The sequence below is a fragment of the Xiphophorus maculatus genome, chromosome 19, assembly GCF_002775205.1.
Source record: "Xiphophorus maculatus strain JP 163 A chromosome 19, X_maculatus-5.0-male, whole genome shotgun sequence".
Classification (NCBI taxonomy): Eukaryota; Metazoa; Chordata; class Actinopteri; order Cyprinodontiformes; family Poeciliidae; genus Xiphophorus; species Xiphophorus maculatus.
Window position 1 is genome coordinate 25,814,210 of NC_036461.1, and position 19,849 is coordinate 25,834,058.

A 19,849-nucleotide genomic window follows, 5' to 3' on the forward strand; every position below is an offset into this window, starting at 1 on the left:
TGATGATTTGAAGCGAAATAAGGAGAACAGCACTTCTACAATACTGGCAAACTAACAATGGAAAGATAAAAGAGGATACAGGTAAAGGAAAATGAAAAATAACATCCTGCCATTACATCAAAATTTTAATTACTATACCAGTCTACAGAAAATGAAAAAAATGGAGGAATACAGGGTTGTTGAAAATGGAGTGGATTTTTTTTTTTTATACACTGCTCAAAAATATAAAGGGAACACTCAAATAACACATCCTAGATCTGAATGAAAGAAATATTCTCATTGAATACTTTGTTCTGTACAAAGTTGAATGTGCTGACAACAAAATCACACAAAAATCATCAATGGAAATCAAATTTATTAACCAATGGAGGCCTGGATTTGGAGCCATACACAAAATTAAAGTGAAATAACACTACACGCTGATCCAACTTTAATGTAATGTCCTTAAAACAAGTCAAAATGAGGCTCAGTATTGTGTGGCCTCCACGTGCCTGTATGACCTCCCTACAACGCCTGGGCATGCTCCTGATGAGGTGGTGGATGGTCTCCTGAGGGATCTCCTCCCAGACCTGGACTAAAGCATCCGCCAACTCCTGGACAGTCTGTGGTGCAACGTGACGTTGGTGGATGGAGCGAGACATGATGTCCCAGATGTGCTCAATTGGTTTCAGGTCTGGGGAACGGGCTGGCCAGTCCATAGCTTCAATGCCTTCATCTTGCAGGAACTGCTGACACACTCCAGCCACATGAGGTCTAGCATTGTCCTGCATTAGGAGGAACCCAGGGCCAACCGCACCAGCATATGGTCTCACAAGGGGTCTGAGGATCTCATCTAGGTATCTAATGGCAGTCAGGCTACCTCTGGCGAGCACATGGAGGGCTGTGCGGCCCTCCAAAGAAATGCCACCCCACACCATTACTGACCCACTGCCAAACCGGTCATGCTGAAGGATGTTGCAGGCAGCAGACCACTCTCCACGGCGTCTCCAGACTCTGTCACGTCTGTCACATGTGCTCAGTGTGAACCTGCTTTCATCTGTGACGAGCACAAGGCGCCAGTGGCGAATTTGCCAATCCTGGTGTTCTCTGGCAAATGCCAAGCGTCCTGCACGGTGTTGGGCTGTGAGCACAACCCCCATCTGTGGACGTCGAGCCCTCATACCATCCTCATGGAGTCGGTTTCTAACCGTTTGTGCAGACACATGCACATTTGTGGCCTGCTGGAGGTCATTTTGCAGGGCTCTGGCAGTGCTCCTCCTGTTCCTTCTTGCACAAAGGTGGAGGTAGCGGTCCTGCTGCTGGGTTGTTGCCCTCCTACGGCCTCCTCCACGTCTCCTGGTGTACTGGCCTGTCTCCTGGTAGCGCCTCCAGCCTCTGGACACTACGCTGACAGACACAGCAAACCTTCTTGCCACAGCTCGCATTGATGTGCCATCCTGGATGAGCTACACTACCTGAGCCACTTGTGTGGGTTGTGGAGTCCGTCTCATGCTACCACGAGTGTGAAAGCACCACCAACATTCAAAACTGACCAAAACATCAGCCAGACAGCATAGGTACTGAGAAGTGGTCTGTGGTCCCAACTGCAGAACCACTCCTTTATTGAGTGTGTCTTGCTAATTGCCAATAATTTCCACCTGTTGTCTATTCCATTTGCACAACAGCAGGTGAAATTGATTGTCAATCAGTGTTGCTTCCTAAGTGGACAGTTTGATTTCACAGAAGTTTGATTTACTTGGAGTTATATTGTGTTGTTTAAGTGTTCCCTTTATTTTTTTGAGCAGTGTATATAAACCTTAACATTTGAGTTTATAAGCTGAATAATGCTAGAAGACTTAGCTTTTCTGTAGACTGCTGAGCTAATATTTAGTCAATCACTGTTTTGAAGAACTGGTCCACATATGCTACAAACATGTTCTGGTACCTGTGTCCAGGTATTCCTGCCTGAAAGGCTTTGCTGAAGAAGCATCAGGTTTAACGTCCCTCCATGAGGTTCCCATTAGATTAAAGCCCAGGGATTGGGCTGCTCACAACAAAATGTTAATCTGGTTTGTCTCTGATGTTCACTGGCGCTTTGGGGGGTGGTGGTCTTGTTGAACCACATATTTTAAAAGGGCATTTCTTCTTTGGTATAACATGAACTCTTCAAGTCTTGTGATGTATTCAAATGAAGCCTGGTAACTCGTAAAAAGGCCTGACATCATAGCACAAGATGCAGCCCCACATACCTTTGCTGTGTTCTGTGACTTGATTCCTGTCACACTTAATTGTTTAAGATCATTAAACAAATTCTAACAAATTCTAATTCTAATAACCAGCATAAAAACAAAATGTATTTTTGTAGTTAGTATTTCCTTTAATGAGGAGAAAATCCATCTGAACCTAAGAAACGCTTCTGCCACCCAACAACGGCCATCAAATGTTTGCTATTAGTGGTACTGAGTCTTTCACATCATTGTGGAGGAATTTTGACACGCTCTTCTTTGTAGACTTGTTTGTTAAAATAGGTAACAATAACATCAGCATTCTTGGTAACAAGCTTATGACATACTGGCATGGATTAAGTAATCGTCATTGTCTGCATGCAGCAGGATTAGTCAACTTGGGGTTTTTGGAAAGTTAGCAAAGTTTTTTTTGTTTTTTTTTGCCTTTTGGCTCTGGCTGTTTGCTGGTCATGACGCAGATGACTGTGCAGCTCGGGCTCGGCAGCAGCCCTCCCCTCGGTGATCTGATCCACAAGTGTAACCGGCGTCAGCATGTGTACACTCGTGGTGTATTCAAAGACAGCTCTGAAAACCCCTTTACCGAATCTTAACTGATTAAACGGCTGTAACCGCTGAAAAAAGTGCAAGGGCCAGAGAGGACGGATACAGGAAGTGGAGGGGACCATACGTACCCACCATCGCTACATCTCAGAATGTTTTTTTTGTAAAGCAAATGAATAAAAAAAAAAAACAAGACAAATATTACCGTTAAGCATCACGCATGCTTTTATCTTGAGGATGTGTTGTGAAACAGGACGTTAAATTAGAAGAGAGGCTAAGGAGCTTGGTCAAAATATAAAAGAATGAAATACAGTAAATGTTAGGATGATTGGTGAAAATTGGAAGATCACACAAAATTTGCGAATAACGACTGAATTTGCATTAATAGTTGCGACTGCAACACCATACCTTTCTGGAGGGACTGTTAAACTTTCTGAGATTTTGTCTGATTGATGATGTTGGACTCCTTGTATTTTCAACATAAATGTACAGTACAGACCAAAGGTTTGGACACATCTGTGTGTCCAAACCTTTGGTCTGTACTGTACATGCTTTCAATACAACAAAAACATTACTGTGCTAACATATAAAGTTAACTAATTATAAAAAAATAAGGGTAGAGAAGTGACGCCAAGCAATATTTACTGGCTTTTTGGGGACATTTTTCAGTTTTTCTTTCATTATTGTCTAAGTTGACCATTTAGAGGATTTGTTTTGTGTTTGTTAAACTTCTATACGATGTGCTATTATTCATTCAGACACCAGGAAAGTTTCTAAATCAACAGAAAATGTTGCCAAGAACCAATTTTAGATTGTATATTTAGGAACTTTGCTGCCCGTAGTCCAAATTGTGAGACACAATTTGCTCTTCAGTTTAATGTAGAATACCAAACACAGCTTGACACAATAACATGGCATTTAGTTGCAACAAGGAACCAGTTGAAGGATGGCACTTCACTCAGCTGCTCCATCTCTGCACTTTATCCACTACACAAACAGCACTAATTATGTGATACGCAAAACGCTTATAAAGTCGTGCATATGGAAGTAGTTTGTACCTCTTTCTGCTAAAGGTAGCGGTTTTCCTCTTCAAAAGGAAAACCGCTAATGTCAATCTAAATATGACATTTTAGCCGCCACCTAGATAGCAGATACAGAAGTAACACAGAGATGCAGCTAAATATTTCCTCCTACTGAGCTCCTGGCTCTCATGAGAAAAAGATAATCCTCTGGATCAGAAAAACAACTAACTACCAGGAAGGAATCACATTCAGGATGGGGTTTCCAACTCAATAAGTGATCTGAATGTTTGATTCTAAAAGACAGTCAAATAATTCAGCATTTTCTACTGAAGATAAAAAGACGAATTAAAGTTTGATTTAATCAGGTTGGAAAATGATCAAAAGTAGCTCATAACAGAACAAAAATAGAAACTCTCATCCTTCCTTGAACATAACTACATCCCATTATTTTCAGGTAACGAACACAAGAGTATTTAGCTTTTATCTCAGAGTGCTGGCTCTGAATACGTGCACTCTTCGTGTCTCCTCTCACCCTCAGTGTAAAAGCAGAGCTGCACAATCCCCTACAACAATAAGGACAGGTCTTATTCAGAGTTCATTTGAATTCACCAACCTTTGCATATGGAGCATCATCTGTTGGAACAATCTAAAAGTATTTTATGTTTTTAACTGAATAAGCAATGCCTGCAATACTAGGCTCTTTTCACTTTTTCTTTCAATCAAATTTACCAAGAGCTTTCAAAATAAACAACCAATATTTAATGCAATCTTCACTTTGCAAACAGCCTATATTTAAGAATCTGATGCCTCTGCATCATTTAAATATGGAAAACCTTTTGTGCCAGTATATCTTACAGTTATGCATAAAATGATTCAGACTTCTGGCAAGTTAAGATTCAAAATTATCTTTGTTCAACCAACAAAATTTGCTCGATAGGAAATGTGAAAGGCATCTCTCAAAATACAATAAAAGTATCTAAAAGGAGTATTTACAAAAACAACCATTTATCTTCTTTCATTTGTATTATACAAACATGATTCATACTGCTCTCAATCAATACAAAAATATTCATTTTCGTAAAATTAATCAGACCCTTTTCATAATTCATGGCCATTTCTTATCTAGAACATTTCTCTGGATGTGAAAAGTGACAGCGAAGCTTCTCAATGCTGATGAGGCTTTCACTGCTATAGCCGGATCTGTTTCCTCATTCAGAAAGCAATTTATAGGCAGGTAAAACTCGTTGAATTTGGAAAGCACATTACCCAGTTCTCAAGAGTTGTCCGTGACATTCTTGAACAGTGAGTCTTTGGTGGCAGAACCTGCTCATATAAATAACTTCAGTCTCTGGACTGCCTTTCCTCAGGTCCTCAGCTGTATTCACTTCAACTCCAAAGAAACCTCAATAAGTGGTACTTGAGAAAAAGGAATAATCACCCACACTGAATGCCATACTTGACTCTCCATTCAGAGGTTCCAACTGAAACATCAAAATGAAGTAATACAAGGCATAAGAGGCTTTATAAATAATATTTATTTTAAAACTCATGACATGGATTATTCCATCCTACTTTTCTAACTTTCCTCACTGTACATCAGGCTTGAGCCGCCGAGGACATTAAATTTCTTTTCGACTCTAGCTAACAAGAGACAAACGGTAAGTAAATTATGCCGGCTTGGAGCCATGACAACTGAGACATATTTCAAACCACAAACCTAAGTAAACAAGTTCTTCAGGTGTATGATGAGGAAACGATTCGAGAGTACTTTCAGAATATGATATACTGGACATTTCAAAAGCGTTTAACTGTACAACTTGAGTAATATTTCCAACTTGGCTTTGCCAGCACTGATTTAAAGCACGCTTTGAGCCAGAAAATGAAGATGTATGCCTGCGTATGACGAAGGCTGTATTTTGAAATGAATCAGTTTTAAGTTGAGCCGTTTGCAGAATGCTAGTTAGATTGACGTTCAGAAGCCATTGCAATTATTATCCCTCTATGGCATGGCGTTGCCCTCAGGCAACAAACCACATAGCTGTACCTCACATTGCTCCTTTATTTTATTTTTTGGGGGGCATGATTTTTGACATATTTTTGTCCAAAAAATAGTTCTTTTATGAATATAGTTTTTGTTTGATTTGTATTTCATTTCTCATAATCAGTGTAGACAATCTTGGTGTTCTAGACCAATGTTACCCTGAGGCAACAAACCCAAATCTGGTTCCAGGAGGTGTCAGAGTCCGATTTTATGATTGACATGTAATTAGGGACCACCAAGCTCCCAAAGAATGCAGGAAAATATTTCTTCCCCACAAAAATAAAAAGTCATGCCATAGAGGGTTATTATATTTTTATTTCAAACTGAATGTACTCTTTTTACTGAATGGAGCCAAGTGATAGGTCGGAGCATGTTGTATATTTCAGGGGATAATGCAATGGTTTGTTTTGCTAAGGGAGCACAAAGGGTGTTTCGTATACATTTAGAAGTGCACACACATGCGTTTCCCACAGCCTCAGACTTGGTGAAAACATGGGTAAGAAGAGTTCATATGTTGGAACTTGTGTAAGGTTTACAGTGACAGTGTTGTGCCAAAAATGATAGAGGTACTTAGCTAATTTAGGTATATTTTGTATGCAAACATACCATTTAAAATTCCTCTAGCATCTCGGAGTGTAACTTTTTGTATTTCTTGAACTCCACCATGTTGAAACACAGCAAAGACTAATCATCAGACCGTTTTTTAGGTTGCTGGCATTTGTGTTGATAACAATCTGTCACCAGCAACAGACAGCTACCTGTGTGTGCCCTGCTCTTATGCCTAAATGTTGTTTTAAGGGGATGGACTTTAAGTCAAACAGGTCAAACAGGTCCAAGCCCTTGTGCATTTAAAAAAACAATTAATTTAAAACTTTTTTTTCCCTGCAGGTTCAAAATATACAGAGTATAAAGATGTGCTTTATATGGTAGCGTGAAAAACATGAACTAAATTTAACTTGTGGGAAATAATCAGTGCTTAACAGTAAACAAGTCTGTTGCTATGGAAACATGCTGTCAAAAGCTTTGTATATTCGAACACTTCCTTGTACATTCACAAATGGAGTATTTTTCCGTGACCATACAGATATTCCATTCGTGGAAAATCGGAAACACACATTTCATCTGCAGCCTTTAAAGCTTCCTGAGGTTTTTGAAAGATATGCATATTTTACTTGTATTAAAAAAAGATCTAAATATCACATCCCATCTATGCTTGTGATAAAAATACTTCCTGGATTTAATAAAAAAAGTCCTTTAATATCTCGTCTATGTCACTGGTCAAAGACCACAATTCATCCTGTATTGATGCGCACGCAGCTTCTCTCAGTGGATTCCCTGTTAATTAGGTCTTATCCAAATGAGCCAAACCTCCAAATATCCTGCTTGTATATTAATAATAACAATACAGTGATATTCAATAAATTAAAACCTATGTCCCAATTAGTCTCGTTTGTCAGATTAAAAGTACCTCATGAAAACAATAACCTTTAAGCATGTATTAAACAGACTTTTTATTAAGCCAGCATTTTCATTTTTGGAAACATTTTTTTTTTATTGGTGTGATCAGTGATGTTAGAATTTTAAATATCATGTTTTCATTTGGTGTAAGTGGAAAATGATCATGATTAACACAAATAAAGGCTTTCAAATATCCATTGGTGTAAATAATCTATATAATATGTGTAAAAAGGCTTTTCAATAATGTTAAAATTTACTGAATGAGCCTGTACATATGAGTCATGTAAAGAAACGAGTAGACCTATGACAGCCTATATGTTTCAAACGTGCTTGAAATGTAACAAAAACACATTTCAGTTAAGAATAAAGTAGGACATTTAATCCACCGTAGCCTTTAGCGGACATGCCGTCTGCCATCAGGACAGTGTGGAGGAGCGTAATTATGAGTTTAATCTTGAGCAGCACAAGGAACATGTGTCAACATTTTGGTAGCAGAATGATTGTGATTTAATCTGTTCATCTGAGGAACAGGCACGCGATGACGAAGTGAGGAACTGCGCAGCTCTGGTAAGCGTTCTGTCGGAGCAAGTTACAGTTTTGTGCCGATCGGTGTGAAACTCAGGGACTCGATTGTATTAGTTTGCCATTTTTCTTTTAATTCCAATAAAGTTCATGCCTGGATATCGCTTTATGTCTTTTGTATTAACTAAATCCATAAGGTTGCACATCTAAAAAAAAAAAAAACAGAAGTGCTAAAAAAAAATAAATCTGGACAGTTCATTATGTTTGGGCCAGCAACATCATTGGAGAGTTGACCACAGCTGCGATCAGGGCCCACCCATATTCACGCCCACAATGGTGAAGAGCAAACCGTAATGGAGCTACTACAAACTGGGATGAAACCCAAACCATACATTAACTGGTTAGACTGGGACTTGACAGGCGAGAAGCAGCTTTAGTCTGATGTGTTCCTGACGGTTGAAGTGAGAGTGAACATGGTGTATCTGAGAGCTTTTAGCTAAAAGAATATAGAAAGGGACTCAAAAGGGTCTCAGAAAACAACATCAGCCATCCCACTGCATGAAAAACGTATATGGGTAGAGAAAAGAAATGAAAGAGAAATGCCAAAATCTCTAGATCTGACAGTTCAAGCAAATACCCTAGAAAAAACTGCAGCATGCTAGAGTAAGCCTCCAGAAATCATATGTCATCATCTGACCACCAGCTTGTTCCTACTGTTGATATAAAAGTGTATACTGTGACCATAAGACAGAGACAAGTCCTTTAACAGGAGGAACGTAAGCAGGAACCTTTACTCTCTTAGGTAAGAGTTTGCCTGAGAGAATATGAACAAAGATCAGAACCTCTGGCATACTGTTCCTTGGATAAATGAGATGCAAAGGGTATAGTCTGGGGACATTTAGCCCCAGGAGGAGAAGGATAGCTCAACATCATAGAATCCACCATGAATTCTTCTAGATGGCACTTATGACAAATAAAAATAATGATCAAGCCAAACTGAATCCTATAACATGACAACACATTTTTTCAAGCAACTTCAGAGTCTTTTGCCCAAAATTTTCAGAATCATGTAGGCATTTTTACATTGCCATATGAATTGCTGCTGTGCAGTGAATGAATATTAACATTTGTAGAAACTAATAGGTTCATAGTGTTGGCATTATAAAATGTAGCGCAGGGATTTCGGTCAATGGTGAGTATGATTTTCTCTTCTGGCCCTGATTCTGAGTGGTGGACAAATATATAGCTGGTAGAGAACTTTTAATCAAGCAAGCAATTTAAAAGTAAGTCTTGACTTTGAACCTTGAGTCAGCTGAAAGGTGGCAATAAATATACAGGATTTTCCTGTAAACCGAGATCGAAGAACCTCTAAACAGATGATCTTTGCTCGTGAACGGAGAGGACAACGCGGCGTGACCGACTACATCCTGTGAAAGGCTGCATTGGCTCTGTTGTGACAACACGCTCTGCAAGTCACCAGAGATGATCTTGGCTGATTCAGAACGAGTGTAAATATTTTTGCTGCTGGCGCATATTTCCACTCAATATAACCAGACGAAGACGGGCCATTACATTTCCAAAGAAGATGCGCCGCCTTCCATTAACTGCAGTGAACCGCAACTAATTATCAAAGCACTTGTCATTAAGTGGAGCCAGCCAGGATATTTTTAGGTAGTGAATGTGACACATTGTTCATAAGGTTGAACGTGACAACAGCAGGATTTATGTGGAGTAAAAAAAAACTTAATGTCCAAGAATTTAGAGAATCATAACCAGGGACTAATAATAGGAATCATTTAGGAAAATAAATTTCTATGTACTGTTTATTCAACAAGACTATGCTCTACTCAGAGGTCACATATTTACCTGAAGGTGTTAAATATAGGGATGATGCTTTCAAGAGATTGTACAGTTTTAGTTTTCTGCCACACATGTCCCTTTTTAGCAGATATGAAAATCCTCATTTTGCATAATGGCAAAAAAGTTTTATTTTGGTGTCATCTTACTAGAGCACTAGTCATCTGATTAAGCTTTCTACTCACCCCTTCTCCATAAAGGATACATTTGTGCAGGACAGAAAGTAATAACTTACATCAAAGAAGTATTTTGATGTACTTCTTTGATGTACATCAAAGTACATCAAAGAAGTACTCATATCTATTATTTTCAATAAAACATCCCACACCAGTGGCATCTAGTAAGTGGTCAACATCGCAAGATACAGTTCCCCGTGATTCTTTTTGAATTTGGCGCAATACAAATAAACTGAATTGGATTAAACGTGTTCAGAGAAATTAAGTCTTCAGATAAAACAATCTGCAGATGAAGTCCAGAAATCAGTTTTGTCCAAGCTTACTTCAGGACAACTTATTCCTTATGTGCTAAAGACACTAATAAACCTGCAACAGCTGAGTTGATGTAGAGCTGCACTTCCTGTTCTATAGACTAGAACAACTGTGGTAATGAGTACAGGCCAATTTGGACCAGGAATTGTATTTTCTTACAAGGCGTCACTAAGTATGAAAAAAATTGTTTAGCCTAGCACTAACTAGTTGATGGATTAACTGTCACAATGGGCTCAGTCAGTGGTGATATAAGATATAAATAAGGTATTGAATTAGCATGAGATATTTTTAACTAAATTCAGACAATTCAGTTGATCTCAACAAACCTCTGTGTGTTCTTCAAAGTTGTGCATTTTGTTAGCATTTATTAGGAAGAACTTAATCTTAATACAGGAAAAAATTTCCCTTTTCCTTATTCAGTGAATGGGGATCTGTGTATAAGCTAATCCAACTGGCTTGTGGCTACTTGCTCAGCCGGCCAATCCACAAAAAGTGCCAAATGGTTGGCTGAACTCTGGCCAAGACCTCATTTAATCAGTTCCTCTTACAGTGTAGCACATGCAAATCAACCAAACTCCCATTCAGTAAGGAGTCAAGATTGGATTGTCAAATAGTCCACATGGGATAGTACATGTTTGGCATTGACTTTCTCAGCCTGTAGATGCTGTCCTGCAAATTAAGGGCAAATGCACTAATAGCTAATTTTCCATATGCCACTGAACAATATTGCACAAGCAAAACTGATCTGCAAGTACTTATTTGAATCACCTCCTACTGCAGAGACATCTGCAAGTATCTTGGCAGATGTATCCATCAGCTCTGCACAAGTAGAGGTAGAGAATTTTGCTCACTTGCAAAATAGTTCAAGTTTTGTCAGATTAGTCACACAGCACATAAAAGTGCTTCGATCATCATCATTTGATTGTAGCTGTCTGGCTAAATGTACAGGGTGAAACTCGGTCCCAGTCTTCAGTCTTATGTGGTCTTTAAAATGTTTCTTCCAATATAATCCTATATTTAGCTGTAACCATTTCCAGTTTAACTTTGACCAGATTCTGCATCACCATAGCGTTACGCCGGAACCACCTGTATACACAATCACCAACATGTTGATGTGTTGTGTACGTTCCTCTAGCCAAACTACTAAAAGGGTTTCCAATAAATTATTTTCAGCAATGTAAGTAAGCCATGTAGATTGAGTGCACAACCAACAGTCGTCATGGTAACCATTTGTCCTAATTGATTAGTGGATTTCTGCACTTTTTCACATCAAATAATGTAAGATTTTTGGTGGCAAAATGTTAAAATTGTCTTTTTTGCAGCTCACTGTAAATTGAGCAGTCAAACTTCTTTTACCTTATCAGATTTTTTTGTGGAAACCAATTTCTAACTTTTTTTTTTTGTCAGAAAATGACTCCAAGCTGTTCCTGGAAAACCTGTCTACTCACAATGTTTTTTTTATAGGGCGTTCTAAAATATTAAAAAGAAAACACGTTTTGAGAAACTGAAATACATAGGCACAACGCTACTTGACACGATACTGGCAGCTAGTCAAGTGGCGCCATTTATTTTCCGTGGCACTGATTGACATTTAATAATTTGGGGATATAAATTCATGTCATATCCAGAGTTTACTGAAAACATGCAGTTGTGAAGCTCCAAAATGCACAGCAAGTTACAGTTCTTAACATTTGGATTTTCTTATGTTGGTTAAATCTGTAGAGGCATTTTAACATAATATGCCTTTGAGAACAATGGCTCTATACGTTTCTCATTATATAGTAGATTTTTTTTATGCAGCGTTCTTATGCAACCGCTGAAATTGTTTTGTAAGTAAAAATTAATCATTTTATCCCAACATGTTTCTTACGTAGAAAACAAAAACGAATCACTCGCATTGTCAGTGTTAAGTTATTTTAGTCAGACGGAAGGCCCTTCCCTCGGCTCTCTATGTTCATGCAAATGGTGGCCACAGATTTCCCGGGTGTGGTCAGACTGGGGAGCCACTGGGTGATGAAGAAGGAGTGAAATTTGTTACAGAACAAATATGGACTCCAGTGAGTGGCCGTCATTTGAATCCTCATTTGATTGTCAATGTAAAGTACGCACTAAGTCTCTTTTTGTCTCCTCTAAACAAATGGCCTCATGGCACAGAGTGGGACATCGGGGGAGAGCCAAATGGATGCGAGTTTGTGTTTGTTTGTTCTGGTGTATATAATTTGGCTTTCATTTTCATAAACCTTTCCTTTTTTAACAGCCTCCATCCATCTGGAGAGGAGCGTGCCAATGACAGAACTGCACTTGATGAGAACAATCAAGAAAAGCAGTGAATAATGAAGGTGTACTGTGCAAACGCATTGTTTTAATGTAAATGTTTTTTTTTTTTAAATATACGCTTCACACCATGGCTTTGAAAAGATTTCCAGGCAATATGAACCACCCCGGGGAACATTTTATCATGTAAACAATGTGTCTGCCTCACCTGCAAATATTTTCCATTACCCAAGGTCGACTTTCACCTTGACCTTGAGGGACAATTCAGCAGATGTGGGCCAGGCGGATACACTAAACTACTAAAAATATTTCAACTCACTGTACATCCTAATGACTACACTAAATAGTCACTGGCAAAAGTCCTCTGGCAAAAGTTCAATGTGAGCATATACTGTACCTTTCGACACGTTCTGGATTACATTTCAAGCATCTGATTAGATACAAATTGTAAATCATAACCTGCAATGTTTTATTTTACTGTGTGGTTTTTAAATGGAAACAATTCTCCGAAACAGAAGACAGGCCGACTTATTTTATTCAAGGCTAACATAAATTCCCCACCAAAATAACATTGAGAGAACAATTAACATGTTCTCTTGGTCCCATAAAAAAGTACACAAAAGGTGCAGGAAAAAACAAGGTGTACACAATGTTTCTCATCTAATTTGGAGGACACGCTTATTAAATACCACCCGTATTTACTGCCGTTACGGGTGGTCCCAGCTGGTGTCAACCTTAGATCCCCTCTTAACCCTGATGCAATAGGTCCAAATGGGCAGAGGCCAGTTACCGGTATCAAGGGAAATAAAGGTTTTAAAAAGATATTGTTTTCAATCTGCTAATTTTTTTTCCATCAAACTGTTCCAACAGCTTAACGTCCTTTTAATGAGATACCAAAGATTTGGCTGTGTGAAGCACCTCTATGCTCCCCCTCCCTCACCTGTTTCTGCTTGGTGTCTGCCACTCCTACACGTTTCACTTCCTTACAAGTAAGACAAAGTCATCACCGTTTCACAAGTACAGTTAAGCAGATTAGCAAGTAGCGTGTCTGTTACGCAGCCTTCTGCAGGCAGGCTACCTGAGCAAATATTCAGACTGATTCACCATTTTATGCCCGCTTGTTAAGGCTTCCACTGCTGGTTTACACAGACCAGTACAGGAAGACACAAAAATGTTAGGAGCGGTGGGGTGTGGTCCTACATGATCTGTTTTTAAACATCCTGTGCGTCTATAAAAAGAAAGTAAAAATTGATGGCCTTCTGTTTTAGCCGACACAGGCTCACCACTCTTTAATCACTAATTTCCAAACATTTTTTTAGCATAAAGCAGAAATATTCACAAGTCCTTTTTTGCTACACGAGTTCAAATCAAGTCTCCCGTCTCTATTGAGTGAAAATATTTATAATATTTATGCTGTCTAGCCATGCCATTGTTTCTTAGGCCTAATTTCACTTTGACTATAAAAGAATTTATGACCATAATTATGTAACTCAAGCGAAATCCTGTCTGTGCAGATAAAATAGTAACACAACTGCTGCTCTTGAAACATGTAATTCAACAAGAAATCAACAGCAATAAATAGTTTTAAATAAGTGATTTAAATAATTTGAAGATTGATTGTGTGCAATATTTGCCTCAGTATTAACAAAATCAGAACAAAATTAACATCTCTAAATAAACTAAGGTACTTTTTATTTATTTATTTTTTAAAAAGATTTTCTTAATACGTGTTTAAATTATTCACTCCTAAACTTTATATATTACTGGCTTTGGAGGGTTTTAATCTTGGCAAGAGGATTTTCAAAATCCAAATCCACAATTAAAACTATTGTCAAGTCTAAACAGCACATATGTCCTACAGTGTGCTGGATGTTTAACTGTGAAATAATAAAATGTAAAAGGCCAGATAAGGGTATTTCAGTCTGAAATGGCTCAAAAATCATTTAATAAAGCACTCAGGTGAAGAAAAATTTGTTTGGACCTCTTTTGGATGTGACACCAAACACAAACTGACTGCTATAAACCAGTAAACCAAGATAAGGGACTAATAATTCATGCACATCTTTTCACAGAAAATGCTGCTTATGCATTTGCATCAAAGTTGTTATATGTAGCTTACAATAGATCTCAGTTTGCACTCATTACTGAATAAATTAAATAAATGCTGTTAATGAGATTTAATTCCCAAAGAATAAGTCCAAGTCGACTTGTGAGGCTTCAGAGTGTGAATCTAGGTCAACTCTTTAGTACAGTGGTCTCAGACTCCAGTCCTCAAGGGCCAGACTCCTGCAACTTTTAGATGTCTCTGCTTCAGCACACCTGGCTCCAAGATAAGCTAATTCGCTGAGCTCTGTAGAGCCTGACTGCATATTAGTGAGGCAGTTTCAAAGTTTTATCCAAGCGTGTAGGACAAGGGACACATCTAAAAGTTGCAGGACTCTGGCCCTGAAGGACAGCAGTTTGAGACCACCGCTTTATATCAAAGCCTAAGTTAAGTCTTGAATCATTAGCATGCAAGTCTAACTCACACTTCTAAGCCCAGACCACAAGTCTAGGTCAAGTGTACCATGAGTTAAGTCTCGACTCACAGACCATGAGTCAGATCTTGAGTTGGAGAGCGAGTCTCAGTTACGGTCTGTGGTAGACTCTCTGATGATGTTAGCAATGACACTCAGCAGAGGATAACCTTGAGGTTGTGGTTTTGATCGACTCAAATAAACCCAGATATTTCAGTACTTTCTTGTAGAAATTCCCTGCAGTAGCTGAAATGTTGCTTGGCGTTTTCAGTGACTAAATCACAGGTCAATCAACGAATGCAGCCTGTTCGACGCGGCTTGTGCTACACCTGAAGCGAGTATGAAAAACGGAAACAACCTGCTAATGGAGATCATTCTGGCCAGCGCAAACCGGTGCAGAACCAGGTAAAGGTAGAGAAGTGTTTTTTGTCAAGTACTGAGTCCCAACCCACCAGTCTCAGTCAGGTCTTGAGTCATTAGACTGCAAGACTAAGTCAAGTCTAGATTCCTTATGGGCTCAAGACATGGACAGCAGCAGCAGCAAAGGAAAAAGGTTCCAGACATTCAGGATACGATAGCAACCAGCAACAAAAGTTTTTCAAATTTCTTGTGTTGCTTCAGAAGTCTGCGTGTTGAAACTTCACATGTTGAAGGAGGACAAGCATTTGTTGCATCACTGCTTACGTTCCATGGGAAATAAATGGAGAGAGCGATGTTGCCCCCTGTGTGTCAAGCTCTTTTAGTCAAGCTTTGAGTCTCAGACCATAAGTCTAAGTCAAGACCATAAATAAAATGATTAGTAAATAATGTCATGAATACATAAAATAGACCACCCATCAACAATAATCTTTCTATACTCTGTGTCTTTGTATCATAATCAATAAACAATATTTATAGATGGCATTATAGCTCGGCTGCTTATCTTTCAGTCATTCGACCTGTTGCTCAACAGCAGCAGCACTTAAAATGACGGATTTTTCCGTTTAAAATAAAACCTGAGACCAGGCTGAACCTTTTTCAATTTAAATCTCTGGGTTACTACTTTAAATGTGGTATTTTTACTCAAGGTTGTCATACCATGGGAATCTCATACCAGTCCATGCCAACTTTTAATCACAATTCTATTGTAGTTCCATCATTCTCAGATGATGCATAGGCACTTCAAACAATTTTGTGACCCTGCTGAAAATATTCACAAACGTTCTCATAAATTTAATTTTTAGTCTCACTCCAGACGCAAACAATTAACAGCAGTAATTACAAGCAAATGTAAGAGGATTTAATGCATAAGGTGATAAAAAAAAGGTGACTTTTTTTTTTACTCTTTTCCCACAGATTGGTTTTTCTTAATTTGCACTTTAAGAACGAATGCTCAAATGTGTTTTTTTCCTTTGAATAAGCAAATCCTATATGCCTGTGTTTTATGTGTAGTCTTTCAAGTCTTTGTTCATTTTAATGACATAGCTTAAGCTAAAAGCTCAGATTTCCTTCTTCCTCACCTCAGACAGAGTGAGGTCTGGTGTTAGCTGAATGCTGCCATAAGCTGACTGGAAATGTTTATTTTTAATAATAATTCTACAACAGTGGGGCCTATAATACTCTTGTATAATTATAACTAAGTGGTTTGGCCTGGAGGTGATCCACAACGTGCTACCGGGAAGTTATTACAGACTGAGCAAAAATATACTATAAAGATATTTGGCCAGCAAAGAAAGTGGATCTACTGTCGTTGGGGACTCTTCCAAACATGGCATTATTTTGCTACATAAACTCAAAGTCAGCGTAGTTTTCTAGCTTATCTGAGGGACATGATGTAATATAGCAGTCATTTCACTATTACAGTTCTCTGGAAATTCACTCAGACCGACTTCCCCAGTAGCCAATTCAGAAAACATGTGCTAGCAAAGATGTTAAATATTATAATAATAATGTGCGTCAAGTGACGGGGGGGCTGACTGAAGCTGTTGTTGATGAACGCCAGCCAAGTGAAGATTGCCAACTGTCACTAACCGCCCTTTCATCGCCCTTTGCCTGCTCACACCTCGCAGCAGATCAACTTTATATCCGCAGTAAAGCTGTCGACTCGCCGTAAACAGAGCAAGTGGCAAACACTTTCTCTTACACCTGCACTGTCTCACAGCGCTGTCACGAGGAAAGCAGAGCCGGATGGAGCACAGCAGGATCTCTGTCATTAGTTAGTCTACTCTCGTCTGGCACAAACTATAGTGAACGTGGAGATATTCAGGACTGTGTTTGACAGAGACAAGCAGTTGACGAGCCAGAAGAACAGAAGAATGATCAAGATTTTAATCTCTGAGACATCGCTACTTTGCAATTAAAAGGCACGCATGTGTTTTTTTTACATATTCCCCTAATTACAGACCCAGCTATCAAGCTACAATCGCTTCCAAAAAGTATGCATACCTCTTAATCTGTCTCCCATTGCAACATTTTTCATATATGAAAATCTGAAATATTTGCCTATATAAAATTCCAACAGATGTTTTCAGATCGATAGCGTACTTGTGTGTGATTTAATTTCAAAGATACAAAGATATGACTAAGGTGAGAGGCCAGTCAAGCAGATGAACGGCAGAGATCCACGGCACAAGTAAGAGAATCTGGCAACAAGTCAGCTATTAATCATGCACTTCACAAATGTGGCTTTTTTGGAATAATAGCAAGAAAAACGGCATTGTTGAAAGCAAGTCAAAAGACATGGGAGGTGGTGTGAAAGAAAACCTATTAGCAGCTAAAAAAAACATTTGAGACTGTGGCCGGGGGTACATCTTCTACCAGGATAACTAAACACACTGCCAGAGCTACAATGGATTGGTTAAGTTCAGGGGTGTGCAAGTTCAGTCCTAAAGAGCTGCTTTCATGCAGGTTTTAGATGAATTCCTTCTCCACCACACCTGAATCAAATAGCTGAATTCCCTCACTGGTATGTCATTCAGCTCTGCAGAAGCCTGGTAATGAGCCATTCATTTGATCTGGGTGTATTGGAGAAGAGACGCATTTAAAGGTTTCAGGATAGTTTCAGGACGGGACTTTAGGATAAATCATATGCATGTGTTATAAAGGTCAAAATCAAGATCAAAATCCAACTGTGAATTGGTGGCAAGACATGCAAATGTATGTTCATAAACATTTTGCATCCAGTCTGATTGAGGTTGAACTATTTTGCTAGTTTCTAGATGTGCTGTTTGCAAAGTCACCCCCCCCCCCAAAAAAAACAAAAAAATCTTGCACCTGTGATTGATGGCCTGGACTGTCTTTTTCAAGGTGCTGTATAAGCATTTCATAATAGAAATGTCAATTTAAAAAATCCATTTATTTCTAAGGATCTGTCATTGTCAAAACTGGTTGGGAATTACGTACCCTTCCCTGCGGAAAATCGTGCGGAAGCAGTCTCTTAGACTCTTGTAGCTGGTGGGGTCACTTGATCCTCGCTGGATTTGAAACCTGCAAGGACAGAAGATTTTTACTCAAATTTGAGCCGTCACTGGGGATTTTACTGTAGTTATGTCTTTTTGCTGTTCTTTTTTCTGGAAGCACTTTCACACATGTGTCAAACACACTGAACAAATTTGATGTTATCATTAATGAGCTCATTTCCCACTTTATTTTCCTCCCCTCTCCTTCATTTGCTTTACCCCCCCAGTCCCTACCCGCTCCTGCAAAGATGAGAGACTCGCAACCTTAGGTCATGTTAGTACGGGGGAACGCTCAAACATTTATTTAACCCAACTGATCCAATTAGTAACCCTACACCCCAACACTGAGTTTTCGCAGCAAGCTTACCAACTGCTAACATGCCAGTAAGCCTGTTACAACAACTCTTTAGTTACATGTAAACCTTTAATGTGATGGGGATTGTTGGGGGCGTTTTTGTAAGCAGGTAATACCTAATAAAAGTATAATATGATTTGTGTAGGCATTTTAAATATGAAAGAATATTATTTTAAGCTCAGAAATTATGCTCCCTGTATAGTTACTAAAAGAGATTTGTACTATTTCATCAGATAGTACAAAAATCACCAAATAAATCAGTTCAATAAAGTGGTCTGATAAAAAGCAAGAAAATTACAATAGTTCTGAACAGCAGAACATATGGTAAAGTAAGAATTGGGAATGATTTCCCAATGAAAAAAAAGACGTCAGCAAGTCTGCGAGGACAGAAAGACATGTCTGATGTAACGGGACAAGAGAAAGATTCCCTCCTCATATGGCGTCAACTGCCTGGTCACAAGGTCAGCGGTAAGTCCTCCATGTGGGTGCCTGATGGGGCCATAAAGAGCTCCGGGTTTCAGTCGAAGGGGGAGTTTAGTGGGGTGAGCGGCCTTTCATATCACTAACAGATTGACATCTTGGAGGGGTGTCCCTAATATCCTATTTGATGGAATCCCCATAGCTTGTAACAAGTTTCTGAAAACCAGTAAAAACGGCATAATAAATAGATGTCTGACACCGCATTAAAAGTGAAGAAAAGAAAGACTCACGGTATGAGGGGACAGGGAAATAAGCGGGATAGGAGAGGGTGTAAAGCGCCAGATGATTTAAGACCACTGGGGCTTGTAAACAAAGTCAAATCTGACTTAAAGTCAAACTATCGCTAGTCGAGTCTGGAAGACACCCTATCCCCAGTCTCTTGGTTTCCTTGCTCATCACACTTCGACCCGAACCAACCCTAAAAAAGTCAGGTTGGCAGGGCCTTGGTCCGGTTCCAGCCCCCTGACTCCACTCTTGACCTTCGGGTCAACTCATTTCCTAATGGCCCTCTTCTACCCTCCTGTAAAAGCCGGGGACCAAACAGGGGGCGCAAGGAGTGGGAGATAATAGGGTGAAGTAGAAGTACTTATGGCAACTGAAGAACAGTCTTGCCCCCGGCTAGGGAGCTTCTAAT

General features: G+C 39.2%; 1 protein-coding gene across 2 annotated transcripts in view; it reads right to left on the reverse strand.

Moving 5' to 3' along the window:
* The window catches only part of slc25a21 (solute carrier family 25 member 21), a 122,877-nt gene that overhangs the window by 15,863 nt on the left and 87,165 nt on the right, over positions 1–19,849 (reverse strand). For both annotated transcript variants that reach the window (XM_023353241.1, XM_005799295.3), the window contains one exon: positions 18,325–18,408. In XM_023353241.1, the coding sequence (XP_023209009.1) occupies positions 18,325–18,408 (84 nt within the window). The remainder of the gene's footprint in view (positions 1–18,324; positions 18,409–19,849) is intronic.